Source organism: Tasmannia lanceolata, unplaced genomic scaffold (assembly GCF_043159265.1).
Source record: "Tasmannia lanceolata isolate RefF3 unplaced genomic scaffold, GAP_Taslan_0.1 ptg000023l, whole genome shotgun sequence".
In the NCBI taxonomy this organism is placed as follows: domain Eukaryota; kingdom Viridiplantae; phylum Streptophyta; class Magnoliopsida; order Canellales; family Winteraceae; genus Tasmannia; species Tasmannia lanceolata.
The window spans coordinates 15,766,872-15,781,847 of NW_027518700.1; the positions used below are offsets into that span (position 1 = coordinate 15,766,872).

At 36.2% G+C, this 14,976-nt stretch overlaps 1 protein-coding gene across 2 annotated transcripts in view; it reads left to right on the forward strand.

The window, feature by feature from the left end:
* The first annotated feature begins 65 nt into the window (after window positions 1–65).
* LOC143856401 (metaxin-like protein) overlaps window positions 66–14,976 on the forward strand; it is a 38,294-nt gene continuing 23,383 nt past the window's right edge. The window contains exons 1-5 of one of the 2 annotated variants that reach the window (XR_013238187.1): window positions 66–531; window positions 3,530–3,870; window positions 4,293–4,369; window positions 4,507–4,567; window positions 6,971–7,334. Coding sequence is in view for 1 of the 2 variants with exons in the window: in XM_077366601.1 (XP_077222716.1) it covers window positions 375–531; window positions 3,530–3,870; window positions 4,293–4,369; window positions 4,507–4,567 (636 nt within the window). In the remaining variant the exon portion in view is untranslated. The remainder of the gene's footprint in view (window positions 532–3,529; window positions 3,871–4,292; window positions 4,370–4,506; window positions 4,568–6,970; window positions 7,335–14,976) is intronic. The other variant, XM_077366601.1, reaches the window with a different exon arrangement.

Here is a 14,976-nt window from a genome sequence, read left to right on the forward strand (position 1 = left end):
AGAGATATTTAAGAAAGTCTCAGTGCACTCATATGAGTCGGTCGGGTTTCGGGTTTGCAGTTTTTTTTCTTCAAACCCGACCCTACCCAAGATTGAGTTGGGAATTGGAAAATCCGACCCTACCCAAGACCCATGATTTCTAAACCCGACGGTCCCGATCCATGTTATTTTCGGGTCGGGTCGATGTCCCAAGTTGCAACCCTAACCAAAACCCAGACAAAACCCTCCATGGTACAATTGTTCCCCAAAAGAGTAAACCCTTTTATCCTCTGTTGTTACCTAATTGGCAACCCTAAATCTGTTCCAATTGACAACATTTTCTAAATCCATAACTGGCCCAGAAACTAAAAGAATAACTCTCGTCTAGGGTTCATATGGATGATCAGAAAGAAAAAGGGCTCGTTCTTGTTACAAGGAAACCTTGTTTTGGCCTCCCAACAGGCTGCCCGGTTTGTTTACCGGTTTATGTTTATCTCCGGCTCGCCAACGTCCGGTTCGATGTGCATTTCGATGTAACGAGTCCCGATTCAGGTCAGTTGGTGTTTTCTTAATCTTCAATTTCTCTTGTTCTTATTTCTGTTTTGTTTGTGTATTGTTTGATTTGCTCTTTTATTCGATTGCTTGGATTCAAGATTTTTTGTTCTTCTGGGCATCTTATATTTGGATTTTTTTATTATTATGAGATTAGGTCTAGGTGGCTGAATTTTTGGGTTATTTGTCAGTGCTAAATGGGAATTTATGAGATTTTGTGTATCTTAATCCTTGTGCTTGATTTTTTTTTTTTTTGGTTAATTATAAATGGGGTGATTTGGATTGTTTGGGTTTTAAGTATTTTTGTGCTTTTGGGTATCTTAGTGGAATAAGTAGTCAGCAGGAAGGAGACAAGCATTGGATTTGCCTGGAATTACCTTGGAGAATAGTGGTAAGTAGTGTTCAGTTGCGCGGCATAGACTCGGAGAGTTGCGCGGCATAGACTCGGAGAGTAGGGGAATAAGTAGGGGGTGTCATTACTAATATAAAGAGAGGAGAGAGAATGAAGAGAGAGAAAGAAAGAAAAAGAGAGAAAAAAGCAGCATTCCCAAGAAATTGCATGCAAACGGGAATTTTGCTGACGTAGAACCTAAATGCCAAGCAAAATCCCTAAGCCTCCCTGGCTTTTGTGCAACCAAATACACTATATAGAGTTGATACGTTATTCTCTTAAATGTATTTATTTTCCTGCTTATAGTCATTTGGGCCTTTGAGATTTTGGTTATTGGTTATTATTCTGCTTGGTTCTATGTTATACTATCATTGTTATGGTTCATGGGTTTTAACTTCTAAGGAGCTGTTTCGATACGTGGATTATAGAATCTAGGTTTTAGTTTGAAAGCAGTGTAAAAGAGGGGCGAGAAATTAGAAAACGACTGACGGTCTCTTTCTTTAAAATCTTGGATATCAATTGTTTTCTTAGATTTTAAGGAAGAAATCTAGGTTTTAGAAATCTCTTCCCCATTCTGAGATTTCTATATCCTGGAAACATGGGACAATCTCTTACTCTCTCGCTCGACGAGAGGGGCGAGAAATCAGAAAATGACGGGCGGTCTCCTTAATCCAGGATTTTAAAATCCTTGTATGATTGTATCCAAACAGCCCCCAAGTGTCTTTGTTCTTTTGTTCATCTGTCTCGAACTTTCTGTTCATTTTGTTGTTTCAAATGCATGATTTTACTAGTTATTGTAATTGCTGTAGGGTATTGGAAAGTGTTGTTGTTAGTTGATTTCTACAGGAACATATCCTGGTCATTGTTTCAAAACTCCCCTTTGTTATCATAGACTCCCCCAAGTCAACTCTTTTTAACAGTGGCAGCATTCTTGTTTGAGTCCGCATTTTTCCCTATAAAGTCAATCAAAGTCAAAACTCCTTTGACTTTCCCAAGTTATGACTGCATCATCAACTGAGTAATCAACCACGTTGTGCCGAGTTGACTTTGATATGCTTTTGCTGCGTGTTAACCCGCATCCGTGTTTTGAAACACTGATCCTGGTCCAAGAGAACCTAAAGAGGAGATGTTTCTAATAGGCATCGAGGTGCCATGTTTGTAGCAGCTGCTCAATTTTTTGTTGTTGTTTATAATTGAGTGTTTTGATTTTCGAATTTTAATAATCTTTTATCATCTGATTAACTTTTTTGAACTTTTTATTTTTATTGCTATAAATGTGCTTATTTTATGGGTTATCCTTGTGTCTGGGCACTTGAAGTTGTAGATTTTAGTTGCCATTTTTTGGGGTCTCTGGAATGTATAATCTGAGTGTTTATGATGGTCGGCTTTTACAAATCTTTTATTCTTCTGTTGTGTATCTTTGATTTGAGTTTGTTGTTTCCTTTATGTTAGAAATGCATGCATGATGCATTTACTGGCTATCTGTATTGTTAGCCGGGTATTGGAGTTTGTGGTTGGTTATAAGTTGTATTTGTTGTTTGCGTTAATATGAATTTTACCTGAAGTTTTTTTGTAAACTGCATCTTGCAAAAGAAGTGAACATTTTGGTTTAGAGTTGAGATGAGATTTTGGTTTCAGGAAATAACACATTTGTTTGTCACTAATAAGGCTTTCTCTTTTTACATCCAAAATCGCCACTTACTCAAATTAGTTAGGCTATTAATATTCGCACGACCATGTTTTGATGATGGGGTGAACTCACCTTGTTTTACATGGTTTAACCAGCTGTCAAAGGCTATTACAATTCCCAAAAAGCTCTCAGCAGTCAATTAAGAAGGGTAAAACAAGATGCGTTCGTGCTATTATCAAAAGATGTTCATGCCGGCATCAGTAGCCATCAGTTCATGTGTATATCAAGACCAACACTATACTTTCAAATCATTCATTTGAATCGTTGCACATTTTATTTAACTAAGGATTAAACGGGCGTCAGTTGAAATAATGAAATACTTCTGCAATTTCAAATCTGTGGCAACTCGTTAGTGGGTTTGCGTTTTGCCTTTTAATAAATTCACTGTTCAAGAATTCACTCACTGGCACACTCATGCACATACATTATGAATGATTACGAGATGGATTTCATAAACTGATTTTACTTTTCTTTTTCTTAGTTTTCATATTTGTTTTGGCGACCGAACTGACCTTTTGGAAGTTTTAATTGCAATTATAGAATCCCCAATGACAGAACAAAGATCACATACGCCTAATTATTTATTTGGTTTCATCTTTGATACCTATTAGACATTGAAAATGCCAGGGAATGTGGCTGGCATAATCCACTGGTGGATGCACCACAGGATAGGCGGCAGCCATGGGCCCAGACAGGACAACTCTGCATTCCAGCAGTGTCCCATCATGTCAGCTGTCATTGTTGCTTGTTAAACTATTTTGCTTTTAGCCCAAGGATTATATTCATTATGCATGGCATCATATGTAAATTTTCCGCAAATGACATCCCTTTTGTTGAGTATGGTGCTTTTTGTGGTGCTCTTCATGGCAGCATATGTGTATCAGCCTGTTGTGACGATGGATTTTAATTTTCTTCAGATGACATCCCATTTGTTGAACTTGGTGATTATGTTGCATTCAACAATGAAAAAGGTGGGGTCATTGAAAAGCTGAAAGAAGATGGCATTGTTGATTTGGACTCAAAACTTCCAAGTCACACTATCCCAGAGTGGTTGTCAACAAAGGCGATGATTAGCTCATGGCTTGCGGATGCAGCACTGTATGAACTCTGGGTGGGTTCTGATGGAAGTGCTGCATATAATATATATTTTTCTGATCTTTCATGGCCAATTGGGAAGGTTCTTCACTGGAAGCAAACTCGTGCCGTGAAGCAATTACTTGGGATAACGAAAGTCAATGCTGAAGAAAGAGAAGCCGAGGTCTGTTTAATTTAGACGGTTGTTGGGTGTGTAGATGTTTTACTTCTTTTTTCTCTTTTGGTCTAGGAGTATGCTCCTATGCCATCATGCTGTGTTTATCTGGTGGGACTATTGGTCCCCAATGTATCTTTCATGATATGAATATATTTGTCAACTTTCCAAAAAAAAAAAAACAATTTTCTCAATATATTGAAAAATAATTTGCTATGTTATTCAAGAGATATTTAAGAAAGTCACAGTACACCTATATGAGTCGGGTCGGGTTTGGGGTTTTTTCTTTAAACCCTACCCTACCCTACCCAAGATTGAGTCGAGTTTTTCAATCTAAAACCTGACCCAAGTTGCAACCTTAGCTTTTATGTGTTGTTGCTATGAGAGCATAGGTCTAAATAATTGACTGATTGAATTCGCTTCATTGACAGATTTACAGGAAAGCAACAATAGCATATGAGGCTCTATCATTAAGGTTGGGGGAGCAGGCCTTTTTCTTTGAGGACAGGTAACAGATAATTACTCGCATGTCATTTTTGGATTTCTTTCCTTCGCCATTTAGACATAATCTTTTGTTTGTAAAATCTGGTCCTTTACAAGAATAAATTGCATAGTTACCTTGCTTCCTTCTTTCTTTGTATATAGGGCTACAAGTGTGGATGCTATTTTCCTTGGGCATGCTCTTTTTATCCTTCACGCTTTAGCTGTGAGTTCTCTTTAGTCCTTATGGTTCATGGCATTCTGACTGAAGCTGAAAGCGGTTATTTGATTGTTTTGATGCCCATAACTCTTCTGAATTGTAAATCCATTTCATTGCGGTTTGACATATTTCATTAAGCTTTACATTATCCAATCTTGTGCAATTCAGACTTATGTATGTGCTAGTGATGGACGGGTGCACTGTTATACAGTAATTAGTAACTAATAATTAGTTCATGGATTTCCATGCGATTAATTTGCCTTTAGGGAATATATCCGGTGTTGTACAATTTGTTCTTATTTTTAGTGTTTCTCTCAATACATGGGGAACATTTGTATGATCATAGAGTTTATTTGGGAAGCTCTATCATGAATAGGAGACAACCCCAAAACCAGCCAAATGGGTGTTAACCATACAACCCAAGGACTTTTGAGGACTGCAAACTGACATCTAAGAAAAAGATGAGGAACACCATATTCAATGGATTAAGGTTCTCTAATCAGGTGGTTAGGATCACTTGATTGTCACAGTTTTTTGGGCTCTGGACTCGTGGTCCATCTACAATAGGGTTCACTAGATGAATTCTCCAGATCACATTAAAATCTGCTTCATATATTGGACTAGGAGTAATTAATACTCAAAAGAAAAAAAAGGAAGTATACACGAAGGCTTTCCCTTCCTTTTTTTTCCGAAAAAGTGGAACTTTATTCAAACGTATTTCCCCTCTGTTAACTCTCTTGTTTTATGCTTGTTAGTGTCTTGTATTTGCACGTATAACTTTGAGAATGTGAGTCTTATAAATTATATTTTAAATTTATTATTAATTTTGCCATCTAAGTTAGCCGACCCCAACTAGTTTGGGACAAAGGCTTTGTTGAGTTGAGTTTGTCATCTAAGTTAAATCTATTTAAGTCTTATGATATTTTATTTAGATGTCTTGTGTCTTATCTTGTGGCATTTGATATCCATTTCCTATTTTTTTGGAAATGCGGAGTCGTATCTTCATTTTCCTTGTCCTTGTCTGGATCCAATTCCGTATTTGGGTAACATAGATGGCAATCCTTCCATTGGAAATCAGAAAAGCTACCCAAGGTTTTAAATTTCGGTTTTGGCTTCTGTCAGTATGGAAATAGAAACATTTCGGTTTCGGGGTAAATCTTGTAAAATCACAGAAACGTATGGAAAGATATGCAAATTATGAAATTTTTTAATCTTTTAAAAAACATATTCATTTGATGAAAATTTAAAATTAAAGTTTGGGAAATGCTTGATTAATCACACATACTTAGAATCCATCACATGAGCAATAAAAGTGTAAAACTATTCACAATGGCTTAATTACATCGAACACCCCTTGACATGCGTTGTCGTGCATGTCTATAACAATAAAGTCAATAAGAAGTACAATGTAATGAAGTATAAGAAAGTACAATGACCAGCCTCCCCTCTAAGGACCCCAACTCTATGTCAATAACACAGAGTTACGAGGTATTATTGGTCCCATGCAGATCAAACATCCCATGCATAAGATACAGTTACTTTGCAATGCGATTAAATGATGTTGCCTACCCAATATCATTCTCTACATTAATGAAATGAAATGCAAATAATAACAATTTTCCATTCTTTTGTCGTTTCGACCATTTTGGTCGAATAAAGGGAATTTCAGCGAATGGAATATCGGTCACATTTCAGGAATTTTGGTCAAAATTTTGGGGACATATAACGTGAAAGGAAATCACATAGATTTAATTTCGGCGAGGATGGAAATGGAAATGTTTTTTGCTCCCGTCTAAGTTAAGTTTGATCCACCCCTTGAAGAGGCAATCCAAATTTTTGAGGCCTTTGGTGCCAAACATAATCCATACTGACTGTAAACCAATCATTAACAATATCCAGAAAATAAATTGTAGTGAAAAGAGAGGTTTTAGAAGCCCTTTCAGCTACTTAGACAATTACTCTATTTATGAAGATCTCAGTGGTATTAATTTTCCAGTAAAAATGCGTTAGTTGTGCTCTAACCATATTAGCCAAACAACAACTTGGAACAATATTTTCCATATACAATATAGTGTTTTATTTTCTATCTTCTGGCTGGACCTCCACCTCCAGAGGTCAATTAAAGACGGGGTATTATCAGAAATGCCTGGATCGACATTTGAAAGTGACAATAAAATACTTAAAAAATCCAAACATTGGTAGACCAGTTACAAAGAATAAAAATATGCCCTGGGTCCTCACTAATGAGTCGACAAAAGGGAAATTAGGTTGATCTTATATTTTGCTTTATAGCTAATTTATCCCCTCTTAGGATTTTTCTCATAGTGAACCAAGTATACAACTTTTTTAATTATTTTTTATTTTTATTTATTTTTGTTTGGAATGGTTATGCACTTTTTTTTTAATCAGGCTTCCAAATTATCTCATCCTAGACTCATCAGGAGGATTAATATGAGCAAGTCTTGCATAGAGGTTTGGGAACTCTTTTGAGGCGTGGACAGAGAGCCCCACACGGATTATCAGGGTGATAGTCATATTGTTCCTAGCATAAGACGTAAAGTCAGCAACCATGGATCTTTTGTTTACAACTCTCTTAAATAGATTTGGGAAATATTCATAAAGGATAAGGTCATCATGCCATTTGTACAGCTAAATGAAGGTGTTGTCCCTAATTCCAATGCATTCAAATGATGCTATCTTTGAACGCATTAAATTCATTAGTCCAAGCTTTCCATATATGGGACCCTGATTGATCCTACTCTCCCAATCTCAGGTCTGCCCCCAAGGACTTTGTATTTAGCTTTTATCTCATCAGATTTCATCGGCCCAAAGCTCGTTTATGTTATTAAATAATTGCCACCATGATTTAGCAAGTAATGCATGATTTTGGGATCAGATGTTCTTAACGCCTATGCTTCGATTTTTTTTTTTTTTTTTTTTAAGAAGAGAGTTTGAATTTTTGGCTGCTCATATATGCATTATCGGAAGCTGAATTGATTCATAAATTGTTAGTGCGATCATACCCTCTTCAGCAATTTTCAGAAAGTTGAATTGATTCATAAATTGTTAGTGCTAGATCAAATTGAATCTTAGAATTGGAATCTTAGAATTGGATGGTAAATCATAAATGCTATCATTATAGGCTACGGTGCATGCAATTTGTCATGACTGGTTTGCTACAGAGAATATCATGTCTAAAAAAGAATGATATGCATGTTATAACAAAAGTTTTGTATAAATTAGTGTATATACTTATATAGTATATGAAAACTTATACGTAGATATGTTATACTTTATAGTTATTATTATATTGCCTATTATATGAATTAATTATGTATATATTTTACTATAATAGATGAAAGTTTAATTTTTTTGGGATGATAAAAGGTTAACTTTTAGGGCTAGTTCTCTATAAAGTTCTAATCATGGCTTTAAATTTCGACCGGACAGATATTTTGGATTTCTGGTAAACACTGAAACCGAAATCATCAATACCCGAAATGGTACCGGATTTCGGCCGAAATTTTGAAATTTCGTTTTTTTAATATTTAGTCTGAAATTTTGTGAAATTCACCCCAAAAATCTCAAAATTGTTAACTATAAAGCATTTTTCGGTCGAAATTTGGTATTTAAGAAAATATTATTTTTAATGGTGTACCCCATTTTGTCCGAAATTTCAGTTTCGGTGAGGGCTGAAATGCATTTCGAAACCGAAATTTAAAACCATGGTTCTAATAACACAGATTGAAGATGGAACAGTTTGAAACCTTACATAATTTGGATTATATTTGGCCTTAAGTCATTTTACTTGTACATGATTTTATTTTTATTTTGGTCATGATTATGGGAGGCAAAAAAATTATATTGTTATATTTATTCAAAATTTTTTAAACATGGCATGATTGTGCTGTTCATAATTGTGGGCAGACTTTAACGCTTTTTGACGTCAAAAGGGGGGCGCATAGTCCTACAGAGGGGGGGGGGGGTTAGGAATCATCGCCCTTTATATATTTTTTAAATAATTTTATTTTATTCTTTTTCAACAATATAAACCCGAAAAAAATAAAAAAAGTAACATATCCCGATCTTTTTCCTTGCCTAGAAATTCCCGAGGACGATATTTGTGACGTAGTCGGATACTTGTCCAGGTCCAACATACCATGCCCAACACGCTATGCTATTGATATCTTACTTGCATACTCAAATACTTCATGGATATTTTTGTTGTTAAAAAAACTATAATGTTTGAAATATATGTCACCCTCTTTGAATTATCTATAATTTGTTATTTTCTTTTTGCCTTTTAGTGTCACATATTTGCAATTATAATTTTGGAGATGTGAGTCTTATAGATGCTATTTTAAATTGGGCAGTGATAAATCGACCCCCATATATCTTAAATCGACCCTTATATAGTGCAGTCCTAAGAGAGAGAGATATTAGGGGTTCGATTTATCACTGCCCTTTAAATTTACTTGTAGTTTTATCTTTTAAGTTAAGTCTATTTAAACCATTCAAAAAAAAGAAGAAGTTAAATCTAGTTAAGTTCTATGAAAATATGGGCTCAGAGGCTGACTTCTGGGAATTTAGGAGCAAATAAAATGTTCTAATTCAATGATAACAACAACATGTATTCCCAAAATAGGTTAACCAAAGCATAATAATCAAATTCAGCTTAGGTATTCATATAAATTTTAAAATTTAGAGTCATTCATAAGAAGTAATTAGTTCATCCCAAACCTGTTCCATACAATAATCCTAAATCATTCAATAATCCTAAATCCAAAGAAAATCCTACATAAAAGGACATGTCCAATATAAAACAACTGAATCTAATGACTAAGACTGCTGAAGCACATCAAGTTTTATAATATTTTACTTTTACGTGCCTAGAATTTGGAAAATACGGATTCACATCTCCGTTCCCGTGTCCGTGTCCATATCCGTATCATATTTCGGTCATATCACAGGTAATCGCAGGTCTAATTCTCTGTGCGCTGATTTTCCATCTCTTTTTTCAAGTAACCTTCGCAAAAGAGATTTATTGTGGCTGCCTCGTTTATTCAGTAGGGTGGAAGAATGAGTTGGAAGGTTCACTCTGGAGGAGAGCTTTTTTTGACTGGTAGATTGACTTGGTGTGGTGCTGGTCCTTTTCTCTCTCGGACGCCACACGTTTGAGGGGTGTCGAAAGCGGGGTGTTTTCATGAAGGTGTCTGCATTTCCGTGAACTTGGGATCGAGATCCGAATTCCACAGAAAAGAGTCTTTTAGAGTTGCCACCTAGGTTGGGGCTTAGGACCCGTGTCTGCTTTTTCGATGAATTAGGGATAAAGATCCGAATTTTATAAGAAGAGTAGTAACCAAAGCTATCATCTAGGTCAGGGCCTAGAACCCCTAATTTTACTCTGTTTTTAAGGCATGGTCTTTGCAGAAATCTGAGTGAGGGACATGGCTACAGTCACGGAAGGTGTTAGGCACCCCTTATGCTTGGATAAACTCAGTCTCTTGACTTGACTTGGCAGCTTTTAAAGAACTTTACCAAAAACCTTAACTTTTTATCCTTCATTGCGGTTAAGCTTAATTCCTATTCTAGAAAGAAGTGAATTTACAAGAAAATCGGTTAATATTATCCGGAGTAGGGGTGTTTACTGCGTGATTTGGGTCCTCGCGGGATTACTCCCGAATCACGTAGCGATCGCCTTGATGTGGATAATTGAAACGTGGAAAGAAAAAAGAAACGGTGGGCTTCGGTTCTCTCCGTTTGTCCAACACCGTCAGAGCACTAGGCTCTCACCTCTCTCTCTTTTGTCTATAGTGGGACTGAAGACAGAGTGGTGGGAAATGGAGAGGGAATGTAACCCTATTTACAAAGAGAGGTACGTGATTTATGTCATAGGATTCGGGGCAAGAGGAACCCCAGACCCTTTTCCGGGTTTTATAATGGAAATGCGAAAAGCTGGGAAATTAACGTAAACATACCGATAGAGAGGGGACGTCTTTCAAAAATTCGGCGGCGTAACGGCGCTGGTCAGATGGTGTAGCTCCGAGTTCTCCAAAATTTGGCAGAACATCGACTCTTGGAAAGTGGTGTCGCTCCGAGTCCTCGAAAATTTGGTAGAATGCCGATGTCTGGTGTAAGCTCCTTGAGTATTTATTTATTTTCTCTCTATTTGGAAAAAAAACTAGGGTTTGTGGAATATATGTTCTGAAAGGAAGGTCGCAAATGAAATAAACTTCGAAAAATGATCTGAAAATCAATTGAAAACTGATTTTTACTGGGTTTCTGATCTGAGTTTACTCTTAACCCCCCCCCCCCCCCCCCCCCCACCCTCCTATATGCTCGGCAAAAATCACAAATTGCGATTTTCTGGTGAATGTTAGGTCGACCAGGGGTGTTTCGAGCATTTTTCAGGAGTTTTTGGGACTTTGGCAGGCCGTAACTCCTTTGTTTGGACTCCAAATCGTGCGCAATCAGATCCGTTTTACTACTTGCGGCGAAGAGAATCCAATGAACCTAATTTCATGATTTGAAGTGGCGTGGTCAATTTTGGTGCGTCCGAAATCCGGTTTTCGGGGTTTTTCGGGAGTTTTCAAAAACTTTGACAGACCATAACTCCTTCGTTTGGACTCCAAATCACGCACGGTTTGATTTGTTGGATTCCTTGCGGCAAGGAGAATCCAATTAACCTAGTTTTGTGCTTTGAATTGGTGTACACAACTTTTGTATGTTTTTGACTCAAAGTTAAATTTGGGCGAATGTCGTGTAAAAACGGGCTTTTTTTGTTGTGCCGTAAAAGGCGGGTGCTGTGTGAAAACGGGCTTTCGGTTTTAACCTTGGGGAAAATTCATTTTTGGGAGATAGTTTTTGTTAACAAAGAGAGATCGAGAGAAAGAGAATTGGGGCCTTGAGCCCATCATGGGACTCATCCTCGCGACCACCTATCATTAGTACCACCTTAACAAAATTGGGTGTCTACACTTGGTTGCTTCGTTTTGGCAAGATAATATTTCGTCTTCATCTATAGACAAAGGGAAGATTGTAGGATTTAGACAAGGACTTTTGATGGTGCTTTTTTTGTGAGTTCTTTCTATTGTCAGCTTGCCCCGCATTTTGCTTGTTCCCTAAGCTATATAGCATGATTGGATAAGATCATAACTGTTGAGCATCTGATTAGGTCATAGGTGCGTGATGTGCAACATGGATTAGGTAATGGTAAGTCACCTCTTCATAGGGTATAGGATGGCCTTGAATCCTTGGGATAGTATATTATCCCTATTTAGATGCAGCTGGGCAGCATCAGTATCTTTCACAAAACTAGTGGAATGGTGGGCCTATACACCATGGCTGGAGAGAGGGAAAAAAGTTGTGGAAACTCTATTTTTCGGTGATGCCATGGATGATCTGGATTCTGGAAAGAATGAGCCAAATGAAACAAGGGAAAAGAAAAAAATTCAATATTGCGAAGGACATCATCCTCAATCTTTGAAATGTTTTCGGCATCGGCTCCTGAAGACTTCAAAGGTATAGAACCTTTGGAAATAAAGAGGATGTAGGAGTGCTACATTAACATTAGAGTTCGAGAGGATCGAGTAATCCATAGGTGGTCCCCTCCTTGAATAGGATCCTTAAGATGAACTTCAATTGGTCAAGTATTAGTATTCATGTCATGGTGCTAAATGTTGGCAGAAATTGACAAGAAACGGTCGACATATTTTTGTTTCCATCTCCACTGAAATTAAATCGGTCGGTCATCATGCATAGATTTGGTAACGTTTCGGTCATGTCAATTGAAATGTTGGCACTTTAATATGTAAATTACAGAACTTAGGTACTTTGAGTTTTCACATATTTACTTGGTAATGCTTATTTTTTGCTTGTTTCTTAAATTATGGTGCAAATGCATCAACTAATTGTTGATTTGACGCATATACACATGGATAGTGCTTGAATGTTCAATTTTCATGGATTTATGGGTTTGGAAATTGAGAAAAAGCATATTTTTGAATAAAATATAATCATATATGCATGTTAGCTTTCAACTTTATCATATTCGAGTTCTTGCTTGTTCTATCGATTTAAGGAGTCAATTTTTTCATTTTGAAAATTATTTATTTTTGTTTAAACTTTAAATATCCTTTAAAATACGGGAAACTATATTTCTGAAAAAACAAATCTTATCATATATGCATGTTAGCTTGTAAATTTTTATGTGTGAGTTATCTTGCCCAATCTACCAATTAACGGATTCAAATTTTTTTGAAATGCCAAATCTACCAATTAAGTGGTCAATATTTTTTTCTTTTTCTCTTTGACTTTGGTTTCCTCGTTTTTGGTTTCATTTGGTTCAGTAGTACCGTTTATTCTAGTTAGAGACCAATGTCTAGGGGCTAACGTGGGATCCAACTCCTTGAATAGTTTCCAGTGCAATGAAATTCATAGTCTATATATGAGTAATTCAACGGACAAATATTTGATAGGATTCAATTCGTTTCAGTAATGAACAAAACAAAGAGGTTGGATTCTTTTTAACCATTTTCTCACTACATGGATGGGTTTTTTGGTGAATATTTTGAATTTAATTATTTTATTTATTTTTGATAGAAAATTTTAAAAAATTTCATCATTATATAATACTCTTTCATTGTATTTTATTATCTTTATATAATTATTTAATGGAGTGGCTTTTTTCCTATAATTTGGGTTCATCGAAGCATATGTATATTTTCAATTTAGATCGTGCCTTACTGTTCCAGACGTGCACGACAATGCATGCCATTAGGCGTTTGATATTGTTAAACCATTATAAACGATTGTCTTGCTTATGTGTTTTTAAGTGTTTATTTGTACTTATTATCAAGGTTTCAAATTTCAGTTTCGGAGTAAATTTTGGACCTCGCTGAAACCGGGCCGAAATTTGGTAAAAAGTCTTCAAATGTCAGTATTTTGGGCTGAAATTTTGGCCGAAAGTCTGTAAAACAATAAAAAATATTATTTTTTCTAAATTGTAGCCTAAATTTCTGAAATTCCGACCGAAATATTGTACATTTTTGAAGTTTCGGTTTCCGTACGTTTCGATTTCGGTCTCAACCAAAATTTAAAACCTTGCTTATTATAGCATTTTATGAAGTTTTATCTCAAATTTCCCATATTTGCATGCATTTCCATAGATCCCGTGGTTTTACATGAGTTCCACTGGAAACTATGGCTGAACCCGAAATATAAAACCATGAATCTGCGTCTTACAAATAAATATAAGGGAGTTATTAGTTACCATGCGAGGTGAGATTTCAAACATGTTGGAAGTGATGAAGGCAATAGAAAGCTCTGAGACAAGGTCTCAAACTGTTGGAGGCATTATTTTCAGGCGCTCTGATTTTGGAAGGAGACTCCTTAAATGCAATCAAGTGGATTTGAGAGCAGTTTCATTGGAAGATTGCTGATATTTCAGAGTAAATGCAAGGTATTGCGGCTAGGTTGCTGCTTTCGTTCATGCATGTAAGTAGGGAGTCAAATTTGGGTGCAGACTCCCTGGCTAGAAGTGGGATCGATCGGAGAAATTTACTTATTAGTTGCTTCTATCATATAGAGGGAGTGCTGTAAATATTGATGATGTTGTTATAGTTGACCCTCAGATATGACTAACTTGGTTATTCCTTGCTGTTTTCTTTCTCCTTATTGCTTAGATTTTATTGCTAAAAATAATGCACTTATTTGTTTAGGGTAAGTAGTTGGACCACAATTATTATTATTATTATTATTTTGAAAAGATAATTGGAACACAATTATCATATGTAAGAAAACATCATGGAAGGAATTTATGAAGGGGATTATTCTAAGTAATATCCTAACAAAGAAGATAAGACTTGCATTGTACACATAACACTGGTCTAAACATATAGTAAATAGATTTTATTTTGATTTTAACATTCTAGACAACATCACGAAGTTCATCTACTGAATAAATTCTGAGTACAAGCAGACCAGTTACGCCCACCAATTCTGAGTACAAGGAACCACAAGAAGCTACAATGGAAATGAGATTAGATCCTGTTAGTTTCAGATTGTGCCCACCAATTGTTAGGCCCAAACCTATGATTTGTAGACACGGACATGAGCTGCGCGTGTCGATACTGACGGAGTGTCGGACACGGCAAACCCCCAAAATTTAGAAACGGCGACACGGTTCAAATAGAAAGTATATATAATTATAATTTGTCGATACAGATTCGTGTGTCAAGTTTTGACAGGGATATGAGTGGTCTCGACAGGGCAACTTCTCAAAATCTAGAAATGGTGACATGTACATACATATAAAATTATTCATTATTACACAAATACGTCTCCACATGCCCACATTAACTCCTACCACTTCTTCCAATACATTTTAAAGTGTCCAAAGGAGTGTTGACATGAGT